The sequence below is a fragment of the Terrapene carolina genome, unplaced genomic scaffold (genome assembly GCF_002925995.2).
Source record: "Terrapene carolina triunguis isolate 2854851 unplaced genomic scaffold, T_m_triunguis-2.0 Scaffold69, whole genome shotgun sequence".
NCBI lineage: Eukaryota > Metazoa > Chordata > Testudines > Emydidae > Terrapene > Terrapene triunguis.
The window spans coordinates 57,053,201-57,067,190 of NW_020664420.1; the positions used below are offsets into that span (position 1 = coordinate 57,053,201).

Consider the following 13,990-nt stretch of genomic DNA (forward strand, 5'->3'; position numbering starts at 1 on the left):
TGGGGTGGGATCTCGTATGTGAGGGTCAAGGTTTTGGAGACCTTTCAGGAATCTCATGAGTGAGTGGGTGAAAATGGGAGTGGCAGGCTATACTGGAGTGGAATGTTGTGATGGTGGCCAAGTGTACACAAATGGAACTGGTGGATAACCCTGATCTTTAAGATGTAAAATATAGTCTAGGATGAGCGGTAAAGGAGCATTCATTGCTGAGACGTGATTGGTGGTGCACCAGGATCGGAACCGTGTCCATTTTGGAGATAAGTGCAGCAAGTTTTATCATGTCTGCTATTCAGGAGGACGTATTTTACTGCCTCTGAACAGGTCACCTTCGAATCCCAAAACCATATAGGATTCATGCTTTCAGATGGAGGAGCTGTGGATTGGGATGGAGGATTTGACCCGCACCTGTGAGAGGAGGTGTGGAATTGGTCGTAGAGTGATTTGAGGACATACGGTCATGTGAAGGAGGTAAGTATACCAAATCTGTTGTGGCCATGCTGGAGCTATGACGACGACTCAGGCTCAGACACCTTGCATCTTATGACGCACTCAAATATAGATGCCGAGAGAGCAGAGTTGCTTGAGAGTCCTTTATGTAGGGACTCATCGGTGCATTTGATGAATAATTTGGGACCCTCAAACGGTAGGTCTTCAACAGTAGTTTGTGCTTTTTTAGGGAGTCTGGATAGGTGTGGCCATGATGCTCAATCTCATCACTACAGCTATCGTGCTGGAATGGGCAGGTGTATCAGCAGAGTCCAAAGATGCTTGTAAACCCATAAAAGCCAACAGGTGTCTTTCAGATACGAGTGCCTGGAGTTGCTCTTCCTTGTTGTCGGGAAGATCCTGGCAGAATTCCTGTATCTTAGTTTACATAGTTGTATTTGACCATGAGAGCCTCATCATTGGAGATTCGGAACTGAAGTGCGGCACAGGACTAAGCTTTGCAACTAAATAGGGCCAGTCACTTCCAGTCCCTGTCATAAGGGATTGACGTTGAGTGGTATTGGCATCCCTTCTCATGAACTGCATGGCAACCAGAGAATTTGGAGTGGGATGAGAAAAGAGAAATTCCATGTTTTTAGTGAGGTTGTAATATTTCTTGTCCACTTGCTTGCAGGTTGAAAGGATGGATCCAGGGGTCTACTGGAGAACCTTGGCCGGGGGTCCAAGAAGGCCTCATTGGTAGGGAGGGCTACCTTCGTCAGTGTAAAGGAGTGCAGGATATTGAGCAGTTTGTGCTGTTGCTCTCTCACTTCCTCCAGAGGGATCTGGAGGGAGTCTGTGATCCTGCCAAACAGCTTCTGGAAATGTTTGAAACCGTCGGCTGACATAGGGGGTGGAGGCATGCTAGTCTCACTGAGGGAAGAGGAAGAAAAATGGAGTGGTGGTGTAATCTCCTCCTGTTCTTCTTCATGGTCCTCTATTGGGAGTGGATCGGCCTCTGGTGGTCAAGAAACTGATGAAGATGGCAAGCATGGGTGTGTCCGGCTCTGTTCTATAGGAGTGTTTGGAAATTGTGCTCTGTACATGGCCCATGGACCCCAATATCGCCAATGTAGAGGGATTGGCAAGTACAGTTGCATCCATGGCGGTCCATACCAGGGCCATGGTTTGGTTCTGGTTTGTGAATAATGAGGATGTGTAGAGGACGCTTTTTGTGCCTGTTCTGAATATGAGGATGGGACGGAGTATTCCTCCTCCTCTTCCTCACTAGGGAAAGGTGGTACTGTCCTCAGAGGGGAAAGGGAGCAGTGCTGTGACTCTGGAGAAAAGGCATGAGTGGAGGGAGCTTATGTCTGGGTAGCGGTGAATCAGGCATATCAGATACCAGCACATCTTTAGGGTATCTGAACTCCTGTGGAGGAGGGAGGAGGAGCATCATCAACACTAATGGTTGTGTCAGTGCTGAGAGAGGTGTGCATTCTTTGGATCGGCCAGCAGATAAGAGTAGAAGGCTTGCCTGGTGCCAAGGGTCTTGTCAGTGCAGGAGGTCGTATTGGTGTCGACAGTTTACTTGGTGCCACAGGTTTGGTCGGGGCTGATTGGGATGTCGGTGCTAATAAAGATGTTGGTGGCCACGGTTTTGTTGGTGCTGCGGCACCCAAGGTTGATTTGGTGGGGTGGTCGGTATCATTTTTTTAAGGTCTCTCACTGCCTTGCGGTCACCTGTGGGTCGAGGTGTTTAGGGTCCTTAGACTCTCTTTAGCTCTGGTACCAGAGGTACTCAGATGGTCACGGGAGCTACGTCTCATCCCTGAAGATATAGAGAATACTGACCTTGCAGAGGATGGTGTTCCGTCAGGCGGTTCCTCAGAGAGTGATGTGGTAGCCCGTTTCTTCCTGCAGTTGCAGGAAAGAGAGGATTTCCTCTTAGAAGGATGCAGTAAGTGAGAGTCGCACGAGGGGAAGTGCCTGGACTGGATGGAGTCTGAGGCTGGTCACAAGGATCTCTCCATGAAAAGTCTCAGCCAGATGTCTCAGTCCTTTCAGGCCTGGGCAGCCAAGTTGTGACAGTGAGTGCACTTCTGTGCAATGTGTCCTTCCCCAAGGCAGCAGATACACTATGGGTGTCTGTTGCTCATGGGGAAGACTGCATGGCAGGAAAGGCACCTCTTAAACCCAGGTGATCTGAGCATAAGTATGAGGGAAAGAGCTTCCTGATAGGGAAGGGCAGGAAGCAGGAAAATGCAATCTAAAAAAAAAATGTTTTTGCCAGAAGAGGATGGTTAAAGGAAATGATTAACTACTAACCTAACAGATAAGGGTGCTATCTAATAACTCAGAGGATAGAAGGGCTCTGCTCTGGATTCTGTCCCAGATCAAAGGTGGTTGAGAAGGTTGAACCGCACAGCACTATATAAAGATGCCCCTCACAGTGCAAGAAGGGGAGGAGCACATGTGCAGTCCAATGGCCACTGCTACTGAAGATCTCCAATCCCAGTTGTAAGGGGTGCTGCCGCAACTACAGTGGAACACCCATAGGGACATCATTTGAAGAAGAATCCTGGGTTTGGCAAGAGACCCTCCAGTCAGCAACACGGCTGAACGAGCCTGGCTGCTGGGGACAGGTTGAGGATGCTCCTGATGCTCCTGCTGCCAGCTTCATGTACCACCTTCATGAGGGATGGATGCCTGGGGAGGGCACTGTGCACAGCCTGCAAAGGAGGGTGGTGGTGGTGGCTCCTACCATGAACAGCGGAGACTGGAAGGGGGAAGGGGAAAGGTCAGTGCCCTGTAGCGTGGGGGTCCCCCAACCTCTCACTGCAAAACAGCATGTCAACACCCCACTTCTGGCAACAGAGATGGTGGGGGCAACTCAGTGTACAAGGGGAGTCCCCAATATTCCCCGCCGCAAAATAGCAACACCTCTCCCCCCACCACCTGCAAGCCAGATGCTGAGGGAGGAAACCTTCCAGGTGTGCCCCTACTGCTGCCCTGACCCCAGCTTCTCTCCCCCCCCCAAAAAAATCCCTCTTCCATACCCTTCCCCCAAACTGCCCTCCACATATGTTCTCCATGCAGGCTCTGTCAGGCAGGCAAGTGGATGGGGCTATTTTCCCTGGAGCTATGCTGAAGGGCCTGGACTGGGAGGAGAGTGGAAAAAGGTACCCTATGAGTATTGACCCCCTGCTGACTCCAGTCCTTGAGCGCATCCCCATCTGCTTTCCCTGTGCAGGCTCGATCAGGCAGGGCGAGTGGATGGGGATGCGTACCCTGAAGCTGCAGTGAAAGGCCAGGGTTGGGAGTGGAAAGATGCAGTGGGGTCGGGGGGTGCAATGCTCATACATGCCCCCCGCCCCAATCTCCACCTCTGGATGTGATGTCACAAATGTCGCTCTTATGCAGCGGCTATGTTGCTGTTACCAAGTGGAAAAATAGCAGTAAGGAAAGTGTTCCCAGGGGAAATGTTGCTCGTTAGCGGCAGTTGCTCTTACAAGGTGTTGCTGCAAATGAGCTTCTACTGTAGTACACTTTATAGCCTTCCATTTTGAAAGAAAGTAATTTGAATTCTCGTCACTAATTTATAATTAAGGCACAAAATCTGAAACAGTACTGTAAATTACTAATGTTAAACATACATCAATAAATTAATATTTTATTGTTTAAAAATGCTGTCTTCTCTTCATTACATTTAGATTTGGTATATTTAAGTTACCTAACATTTTTGATTATATATTACTTATATAAGCAGCATTTTGTATTTAGATGAACTGTCATTAATTCTGGTGTCTTTTTTGTCTAGTTTAATCTACTTGTCTTCTGAAGTCTCTACACTAATTTGCACTGACCAAAGAAGCCAATCAACTGCAATCTTGTTTGCTGTCTACCAGTCAACAAGTCTGTGGCTGCTTATAACAGTATCTAATATTTAAGCTTCTGGAGCAGCCATCCTCACTCCCATTTATTGCAAACACAATATTGCAAAAGGTCTTTAAAATAATGTTTGGACACTATGTTAATGAGTTGACAGGATCCACACAAGATTGCTGGCTCAAACTCTAGCATCAGCAACACTAATCATATAAGATATAAAAAGCATTACACACCTAGCTTCTAATGAATGTACTACCAGCATGTGATACCTGTTGCTAATAGAGCTTCTAGAATTAAATGCTAACATTGCTGCTAAAATGTAATGCTAAGTGTTCGTTGGGGTAGGAGGGAGTGACGAACGGCCAAAAGTGAGGGGAGCGTGGAAAAGGGAGGGAGGATAAAAAAGGGAAAGTGAGGAAGGTATAGAACAAGAAAGAGGAAACAGGAGAGAAAAAGGAAAAACAAACAACAAAATTGCAGGTAAACACAGAGGAAAAGAATCTCAGACACAGCAGGCATAATTAGCGGAGTTGTCACAACTTACACCAGGGCTGATTTTAACCTAATGTCTCAAACAAAAATAGTAGATCTAGAAGAGCTCAGACAAGTCCTGGAAAATAAAACGAGGGATAGCGAAGGGCAGAATAACCTGATTATAAAAAAACCTTCAAAATTATACTTTAATGTTGACGTTTTTGTTTGGGGTAATCAGTGGGTGACTGTCCCAGTCCAACAAATTTCTGAAAAGAATCACTGAGTGCAAGTATATCGCAGGAGTCAAAGGACTAAGAAACTCAAGAACTACTGTGGTCACCACTTCACTAAATGACCAATTATTTCTAATTTATTTACATTAGCAGTCACTGGAAACAGTAATTTAACTCAAAGAACTCAGTTCCTTGAATTTAAAGATTAGCATTCATTCCAATCCAGTGTTTTATCAACTGGTGTGCAATAGCTCGACTCGGTGGCACAAAGAAAGAACGCTGGTTTCCTTTAATGAGAACGTCCACGACCTGCAATACATAGATTTTGTTTTGGTAAATTAATCTTATAAACACACGGAATCTATCATTTTATGAAAATAGGAATTTCCATACTGGAGTGATCTAGTGGTCTTCTCCAAGTCCAGTATGGAGGCCATTACCAGATGCATCAGAGGAAGGTACAAGAAAAAAGAGGGAAGGCTTTTTAACCCATCAGGCAGCAAGTGAATTATGCCCTAAAGCTTTCAAGCTTATTATTCTAAAGTAACTGTGTACACTCTCACTAATCATATACATGACTAATCTTTTTGTGTAGCTGATTGCTAGGGCAGGAATCACCAGATGGCACTGTTACACTATCCGACAAGTTCTTTTTCTTTGCGTGTGAACAAGCTTTTAGTCTGGGGAAAAAATGTTGTGTTGTTTATTTTTCTGATACAGATTTTTAGGTGGCTGTGGTAAGCAGTAATGGAATTTGCTAATTAAATTCTTGAGGCAGAGTTGTTCCTGAAAAGCAGGTATTGGTGTTTGGGCTGAGATCCCTAGAAAAAGGGGTTACCCCACATGCTGTTTGTGACCACCTGTGTTCAAAACCTGCATATACTGTTTAAAATAAACAAGTTGCTCTAAGAATATACCCAGACTCCATGCCACTGATTTCTTCTTTAATGGGAAACTGACTTGCAAAGCCCCAACATTTGCTACTGCTCTGAAAGACGCGTGACACTATTAAGATCTTGGCCTAACGGTCCCTCAGGGCAATGAGCTGCAGAGATTATATGGTGTGTTTATTAAAAGCATTTCCTTTTATCAATTTTAAATTTGCTGTCTATTTTTATGAATGGCTCCCTTGGTTTTGTATTATGAGAAACAGTAAAGAGGTGCTCCTGATTTACTTTCTCTATATCATTCATTAATTTATACCTCTGTCATGCCCTCTCTTATTTGTATTTTCCTTAAACTGAACAATCCTTTTCAATCTTTCCTCACATGGAAGACTTTCTGTGCTTCTAACTACTTTCACTGCTTGTCTTAGTACGACTTTGTATTCTGTTGTATCTTTTTTCTGATGGAATGACAGGACTTGAACATAGTCCAGTTGAGGGTGTATTGTTGATATATATAGTGGCGTTATAATATTTTTATTATTATTTTCTATTTCATTCTTTTTTCTACCATTTGGAGTGTAGGGCATTGACCTCCAATGAGAACGGAGAAGATATTTTCACTGAATTCTCTGCAACGATGCCTTGGTCTTTTACAACGTGGTCACATTTAATTTAAAACCCAGAAATGTGTACATTAGTTAAAATTACTCCTTCCAATGTGCATTACCTTACAATTACAGTAAGACAGTCACATAGTACCATCACCTTATAAAATTGTGATTTACATGCTATGGACATATTTGCACTATTTTAAAACTAGTTTCTGGTAGATTCTTTATAATTAAGGATAAGATATTGTCATGGAAGTCATGGATCCTGTGACTTTCAGAGACTTCCGTGACATTTTCTGCTTCAGTCCTGTGCTCTAGGGTGGTGGGTGCCCCAGAGCTGTCAGTCTCCCCCCGTGGTTATTTTTAGTAAAAGGTCACAGTTTACTTTTACTAAAAATAACTGTGACAAAATCTTAACCTTATTTATAATACACAAATCTCTTACAACATGTAAAGCCAAATTCAGAACTGGTGTAAGGCTATGAAACTTCACTGAAAGTTTACATTTGCCCCATAATCTTTCAATCATCTTTTGAGAAATCTCTATTGTATTTAAAGTATCCAGTTCATCCTACTTTCTGCTTTATGAAAATAATTGGCAAACAGACACCTGAAGTTAGGCTTCTAAATAAAAGTGGCTTGATTTTCAAAGGTGCAGAGCACCTGCACCTCCCCTTGACTTTCATAAAATTGGTGGGAGCTCAGCACTTCTGAAAATCAGGCCACTCTTATTCAGCGTCTACATACAGGTTCAAGAAGCTAATTTTAGACACTCCCTTTTGAAAAATGTGAAAATAAATTATTCTCCATTTTCATTACAAATTTAGACAGAGAAACAAAAAAAAGTAATGCACAGGAAGGCTAGGTTTAGGCCCTATGTATAGTAGAATACTAATTTACTGAACTCTGATAACCCCAACTTGCCTATTCACTAAACTACAGCATGTTGCCTTGTAAAAATGGAGGTTTACATAGGATTTCAGTACATGGGGAGTGGAGCTGCATGGTTCACTCCTGCACAAATTAGGTAATATAGAAGACTGAAACCATCAAGGAAATTTACAGACTGAAGACAGGAGAATCCCAATATACTAAATTTCTGATTATTCAAACTGAAATGGAGATGAGTAGGTGATTCAGATAACTGGAGTACTGCTGTATTACTCAGGCTGAACTGGATGCATACATGTGTTTTTCAATAAACTTTATTTTAATTTCTATCATGAGCATACAGGATATAGCCCCCCTCCCCAGTCCAGTTTTAATATGCTAATAAAACACATGACTGCATAGCATATAAATGATGCACTGATGCTACACACTGACTCCTCCTTTCTTCAGATAGTGAAGAATTCCATAATAAAAATAGAGCAGGGATCTGTAGGAGATGGAAGTGAAAGCAATATGAAGGTGGAAAAGAATGCACATATCTTTCCCCTTAACTTATTTCCATACTTTTAAGGTTTTAGGTGGAGGGATATGGCCTGATGCCACCTTCACTGTTGCTGAGTGTAGTTTTTGTTTGTTATTTATACAAATTTATAGACACACATTTGCTTTACTTGTATAAGACAATAAGGACCTGACTGCAAAGAACTTGCCGTTTAAAGTTTATATAACAATGTAAATGCTATCCGACAGAAAAGGTGGCAGAAGGAATTCAGCAACAACAACAAAAAACCTCATGCAATTTGTTTTATAGTTATGTTTAAAATTCCATCCATTGTGTTTTTCATTAGTTTTCTAGTTTTACCCATTTAGACTCTGATCCTTGAGTGTGCTGCACAGTACACAAGGCATGCCCATGCACAGTGAACTGGATGACTGGGGCCTACAACTGTATGAAAAAAAAATGCCAAAAAATAACAAATTCTCTTTTTTAATCTCTAAAAAAAAAAGTACAAGTATTTCTAAAAATTTTTTTAGAAAAAGCTCAAAAATGAATGCTACTTAACAGTTCTCTTATCTAGAGCCAAACAAAACTCAAGGAAGTAATAGAAAGGTACTAGAATAACTAACAATAAATACTGTCCAAAGAGAAGCACTGAATAGTTAAGCATGGCAAGAATGTCTTAAATGGGCTTGCAGTGGGCACAGCATTCATCACGCAGTCTTTTATGAGTAGCTACCTTTCTCTGGCTATGTGTAATTTACAATTACAATGTAATCACTGTATGATGTGGTGCGTACAAACACCTATTCAACTTGCTGAAAAAGGGTGCATTCCTATTCCACCAGAACTGATACAGTCACAGAACAATCAATGAGAGAAAGAAATTAAATTGAACTTTACCTGTTCTCTAGTGAACCAACGGGCATCCTCTATTTCATTCTTGTCGACTCTAATTTCTGTAGACACTGCAACAGCTAAGCAACCAATCATTAGGGAGGAGGGCATTGGCCATGGTTGACAAGAGACATACTGAACATGGCCAATTTTGACTCCACTCTCCTCCTCTACTTCTCTTCGAACAGCATCTTCTATTGTTTCCCCTAATCAAAAAGGGGAAAGAACAAGCATCTGATGAAAATTCTCCAAGCAAGGATTACATTCTGTGCTTTGAACTGACTCAAAAGATTTAAAATTGCCTTGAACAATTATCTACAGGGGTCCAATTCCCAGAATGGGGCACAGATCTGAAGTATGAGAAGCAGAAGTGTAATAAAAGAAAGGCAGGCACTAAAGCAACATTTTCAAAATGAATAAAAATAAAATAAAATAAATACTATGAAAATATCAGAATACCAGCATCGTAATGTGTATTTCCCATGTAAAGCTACCATTACTCCTTGAAATTACTATGCAAAATGTAACACACTTTACCTCAAATTAACTTTGAAACAAATAATCATTTGCTCACTATAACAGGTAAATAATTTTGTTAACTTTAATTTAAGGTTTGTACTATGACTATAATAGTGGAATGTTACAGTTTAAAATTTAACTAAGCCTTTCAAAGAATGACAATCACCAGTAAAAAGATGGTGGATATTTAAATACACTCAAACACATGCCTACATTACCCACTCTGACACATTCTTCCTCTCTTCAAGGAGCTTCCTTTGCACCTCACAACATATAAAGAAACACAAAACAGACACTAAATTCCTCTAACTCAAATTGTAATGGAAAACTTTAACTCCACCCTCATGAACATTAATATTTATACACTGTTGGCATATGTGCACTGGATAGGTTTATAATTTATTATTTGTACATGGGAAATGGCTGAAGTCAGTTAATTTTTTCCTTAATTTTCCTACCTTCTGGCTTTTATTTTTGAGCTGTCAGGTATGACTAAAACATGAATAAATGTCACCTTTATTCTGGAAGATCTCTAGCATAAAGAAATACACCACTCTTTTGCCAAACTGAATGGTGACCAGTACCCCTTGGTACAGTAATATAAAACTCAGAATTCTAGCTCTATTATATCTTGACAGTTCCTCTTGCTACTTTTCTTTTGTGGATAATATCCAATTATTTTCTTCCATCTTTGCTTTAGATATGCAAGTGACATCTTCCCTGCCCGAATTAAACTATAACACAGGCATTACTGTTATATGAGATAACTCCTAACCTCTTCCTTAAATTCTGTGGTCAAAGGCTCCTTAAAGTAGATAACCCATGCATCAACATAGGGTCTTATCTGCAGATATTTCCAAAATTCCCTTCTCTGAAGTTTAAACTGGATCTGCAGTCACTGGAATTTCTCTCAGGCAGATCTTAATATACTGTGCATCTTTTGTGTTTTCTATTCTGACTAGTAAGAGGCTAGCCAATTAATACAAAAGGTTGAGTTCAACCAACTAGGCGCTTAGCTGCCAGATAAGAGGCTGTCCTTTCAAAATTTACATTTGTTCTCCAACACTTGATTGTTAAAAGGTTTCTCAAGTAAATAATTAGCTGATGGGTGAACCTGGAAGAGTTGGGAAGCTCATTGGTTGTTTATCCAAACTAGCCAAATCTCTTTGATAAGAGAAACTGGTATGAAGATAGCATGAAAATATGCTGGCTCATGAGATTTCCAATAATACAGTCTTTAATTCAGCCTGGAAATACTCTAACGGGTGTCCTTGTATTTCAGAACTTTATGTCCACTCAAAACCAAAAAGTACAAAGAGGTACGATAATGCAAAATACAAGGGAAGGTGGGACAAGTGAGGAAGTGAAAAAAAAATCCAAACTTTTTCAACCTCTAAAATAATATTCGAGTCAATTCTTATTTTATCTGAACCAGTTCATTCAACCAGATAGCAGAAGTCAGTCACACAGAGAATTTTTGGACCTAGGTATGCATTATGGTCTCTTTAGAGAATAAGACATATTAGAGTAAGTGTTTCATGAAATAATTTTTGCCCCTTTTTTCCAAAACAAAGGAAAGTCAATACAGAAAACTATGTTTAAATCACAGTTGTGGATAGTGACAAAAACCAAGTAATTCAATATTAAGCCTCAATCTCTGTCCTTAACATGTGTAGCCAAGTGCCCTCCTTCTCCCCTGCTGTTCATTTGTACCAAAACCTCATAGTAGTGAATGAGTAGTTTATTTGTAGTAAATTCTCTAGACAATAAAGGAAAAGAGGTTTCAGCTGAAAGAGATGCCAGCAAATTGAAAATCTCATTTCTGTCTGAAAATTTTGTACCCACTATAATTATGTTACTACCTGAGACTATTATTGCTGAAAACAGCTAGCAGAAAAAAAGTATCTTCACTTTACCTTGTGTATTTTACAAAGCTTTTTCAACTTTCACTGTTCCTCTGTACAGTCATTTAGGCCTTGATTCTGCAAAAACTTAAGCACATGCTAAATTTTAAGCATGAGCAGTCCTGCCAAGTTCAATTTCAGTTCTTCCTGGCCAAAAATATCCTCATAAATACCATGAGGGGAACAGAAAAAAATCCTTATATAGTTGCGTAAAGATTTTTTTTTTAAACTTAGGGTGGAATGCTCTATCATAAAATGGAATTTTTTGAAATTAACCTAAAAAAATATTCAAGTTGACAAATGTTCCTTTAAAAAAAAATCAACTGCCAATATGTAAGGTGTGTGGAATATTTTTTATAAAACATGCCTAATAGATAATATACACATTTAGTTGACCTAATGTGGATCAAACTTCTGACATTCTTTTCAAAGTACAGCACTATTTAAAATCAATTTGCAGGATTGAATTTGCCTTTTGAAAAGCTCCAGGCAATTTCAAGGGTAAGCTGGGATAGAAATACAAAATGAATTGACATCAAAGCCATCAAGAAAATCTCACCAGGCTCTACAAATCCAGCAAGGCAGGTAAACATGCCAGGAGGAAACCTCTTCTGCCTGCCTAAAAGGCACTGGTTCCCATCTGGATGAAGGACTTGCATTATCACTACAGGATCTGGAATGCACGTGAAAGAAATATATTTAACTTTTTTGGGGCTTGAAATATAGTAAATTGCAGGCATGTATAATTCTTTGTTCAATATTCATGGTGGAAATACAGATATAGTACAGTTAAGAGCTTGAAAGTCCAATTCTGTAGATGCCCCAATGCAGGTATTATCAGGGTGTGTTTTTTTAACAAGATCTCTATTCACCTATTTTTGTAATACACATGCCTAATGGGGGTACTTAACTAGCCAAGGTTTGAGAGCCAGGATATAAATTACCTGCAACTGTATGCAATTTGTAGAAGTACCCACAGCATTAACCTAGTTACACATCCAACAGAAAGCAACAATTTCAGCAGCAAGAATGATAAGCCATCACCTCTTCCTCAGTCACAGATCTACAGGATGTATTTCCAAATGAAAAGCACTATAAAAGAGCTAGATATTATTATTATAATGACCTAAATGTTGTCATGTTTTTTCATTTTTACTCTTTTATTTCCTTCTCTTGGTTTCTAGTTCTCATTTTCTCCTTTGGATTTTTTATCCATTTTCCCTCTCCTCTCCCCGTTTCTCTCTTTTTCTTTCTTTTAATTTTCTGTTTTGTTTTCTCCCTTCCATCAGTCATATCTACATTGAGCCTCCCCTTTTTCTATACCGGTCTTTGGTTCTCTCTTTCCCTTCTTGGTTGCCTCTCCCTGATTTAACCATCCTAATATCTATGTTTTCTTTTTGCCTTCCCTTTCTCTCTCTCTCTGCCTTGATATTCATCCTACTTGCTTTATCTTCCCTGCCTCACTGATCCTTCTTCTTGTATTTTCCCCTCTGTTAGAATGACTGATTTATCAATCTCACTAGGCAAATGCTTATCAAAGATTGGTGTCTTATTCAAAAAGTACCTGCCATGGAGCACATTGTAGTATTTCGAGTCCTGCTGGCTACCAGCTTTTTTAGGAAAAGGTACCACCAACAAATGCTGGCTCAGCAATCTTTCATTTAATCTTACTACTTTTCTTAGTGTGTTCTGCTGTAGACTGTAAAGAAAAAATTACTAATGATTTTAGTAAGTTGCACTGCAGTCCACAGAGCACAAGAGAAGAGTGGAGTAGGTAGGATTAATAAAAAGGTGAAGCAACAGACAAAAGGGGAGAGAGAAGGGCCAGACATACAACATACTATGATTGGGAGGGACACACTACAGAGTGAGGGGAAAGAAAAAGAGGTTAAAGGGTGAAGATACAAGAAAAAAGATGGTGAGACAATGGAATGAGAGGAAAGATGCAGTAACTAAAGCTTTTGAAAGGCTAAGAAGAGGAAGGATGGTCCAGTGATTAAGACAGTAGCTTAGGACCTGGGAGACTAGGGTTCAAGTCCCTGCTCTACCACAGACTTCTTGTGTGATTTTGGGCACGTCACTTAGCCTCTACGGGCCTTAGTTCTCCACCTGCAAAACAGGGATAATAGTACTTACTTCCTCATAAAGGTGTTGTGAGGATCTAAAGACTGTGAGGTGCTTAGATACTAAGGTAACGGGGGCCATTTAACTAACTTAAATGGATTAAAAAAAGCATAAATTTCAAGAAAATAAATGTGGAAAATATATTCAACATATACTAAAGGGCCAACGGGGAAAGAGAGAAACTAAGAAGGAAAGAAAGGAAAAATATGATGACAAGGCATAGGTAGGAAAGCTGTTTACTTGTTTAATTTACTTCAAATGTTTTATATTTCCCTGGCAGAAAGTCCACAACTCTGTAACTGGAAAGAAAGGACAGAATTCTCTCATTTGTTACCTATGGGCATGTATCTTTTTACATGACAAGGGTTTCAGGAGCAGGCAATTTCCCCCCCTGAATTTTACCTGTTTGTTACAAAAGCTTGCTACTTAAAATAGTTTCTTTAGTCTTTGAAGTAAGTATCCTCTATATTGCACAGCTGTCCCTATTCTAGTTTACAGTACAGTTCTAAACATCTTTTTATAATTAAATGAAATAACCACCTTTTGCACAATATGTACAACATTCAGAATGCCAAGCAAAACAATTCTATAAATTAACCTTTACGGTAAAAAGATGCTAGATTATGGATTTTGG

General features: G+C 40.1%; 1 protein-coding gene across 5 annotated transcripts in view; it reads right to left on the minus strand.

Moving 5' to 3' along the window:
- Positions 1-13,990, minus strand: part of NUDT12 (nudix hydrolase 12) — a 40,054-nt gene that overhangs the window by 9,003 nt on the left and 17,061 nt on the right. For 3 of the 5 annotated variants that reach the window (XR_002907902.1, XM_024196608.2, XM_024196609.2), the window contains exons 5-6: positions 11,792-11,905; positions 8,816-9,015 (exon numbers count right to left, since the gene is read on the minus strand). Coding sequence is in view for 4 of the 5 variants with exons in the window: in XM_024196608.2 (XP_024052376.1) it covers positions 8,816-9,015; positions 11,792-11,905 (314 nt within the window). In the remaining variant the exon portion in view is untranslated. Of the gene's footprint in view, positions 1-4,202; positions 5,334-8,815; positions 9,016-11,791; positions 11,906-13,990 lie in introns of those variants that run through there. The other 2 variants (XM_024196605.1, XM_024196606.2) reach the window with 1 other exon arrangement.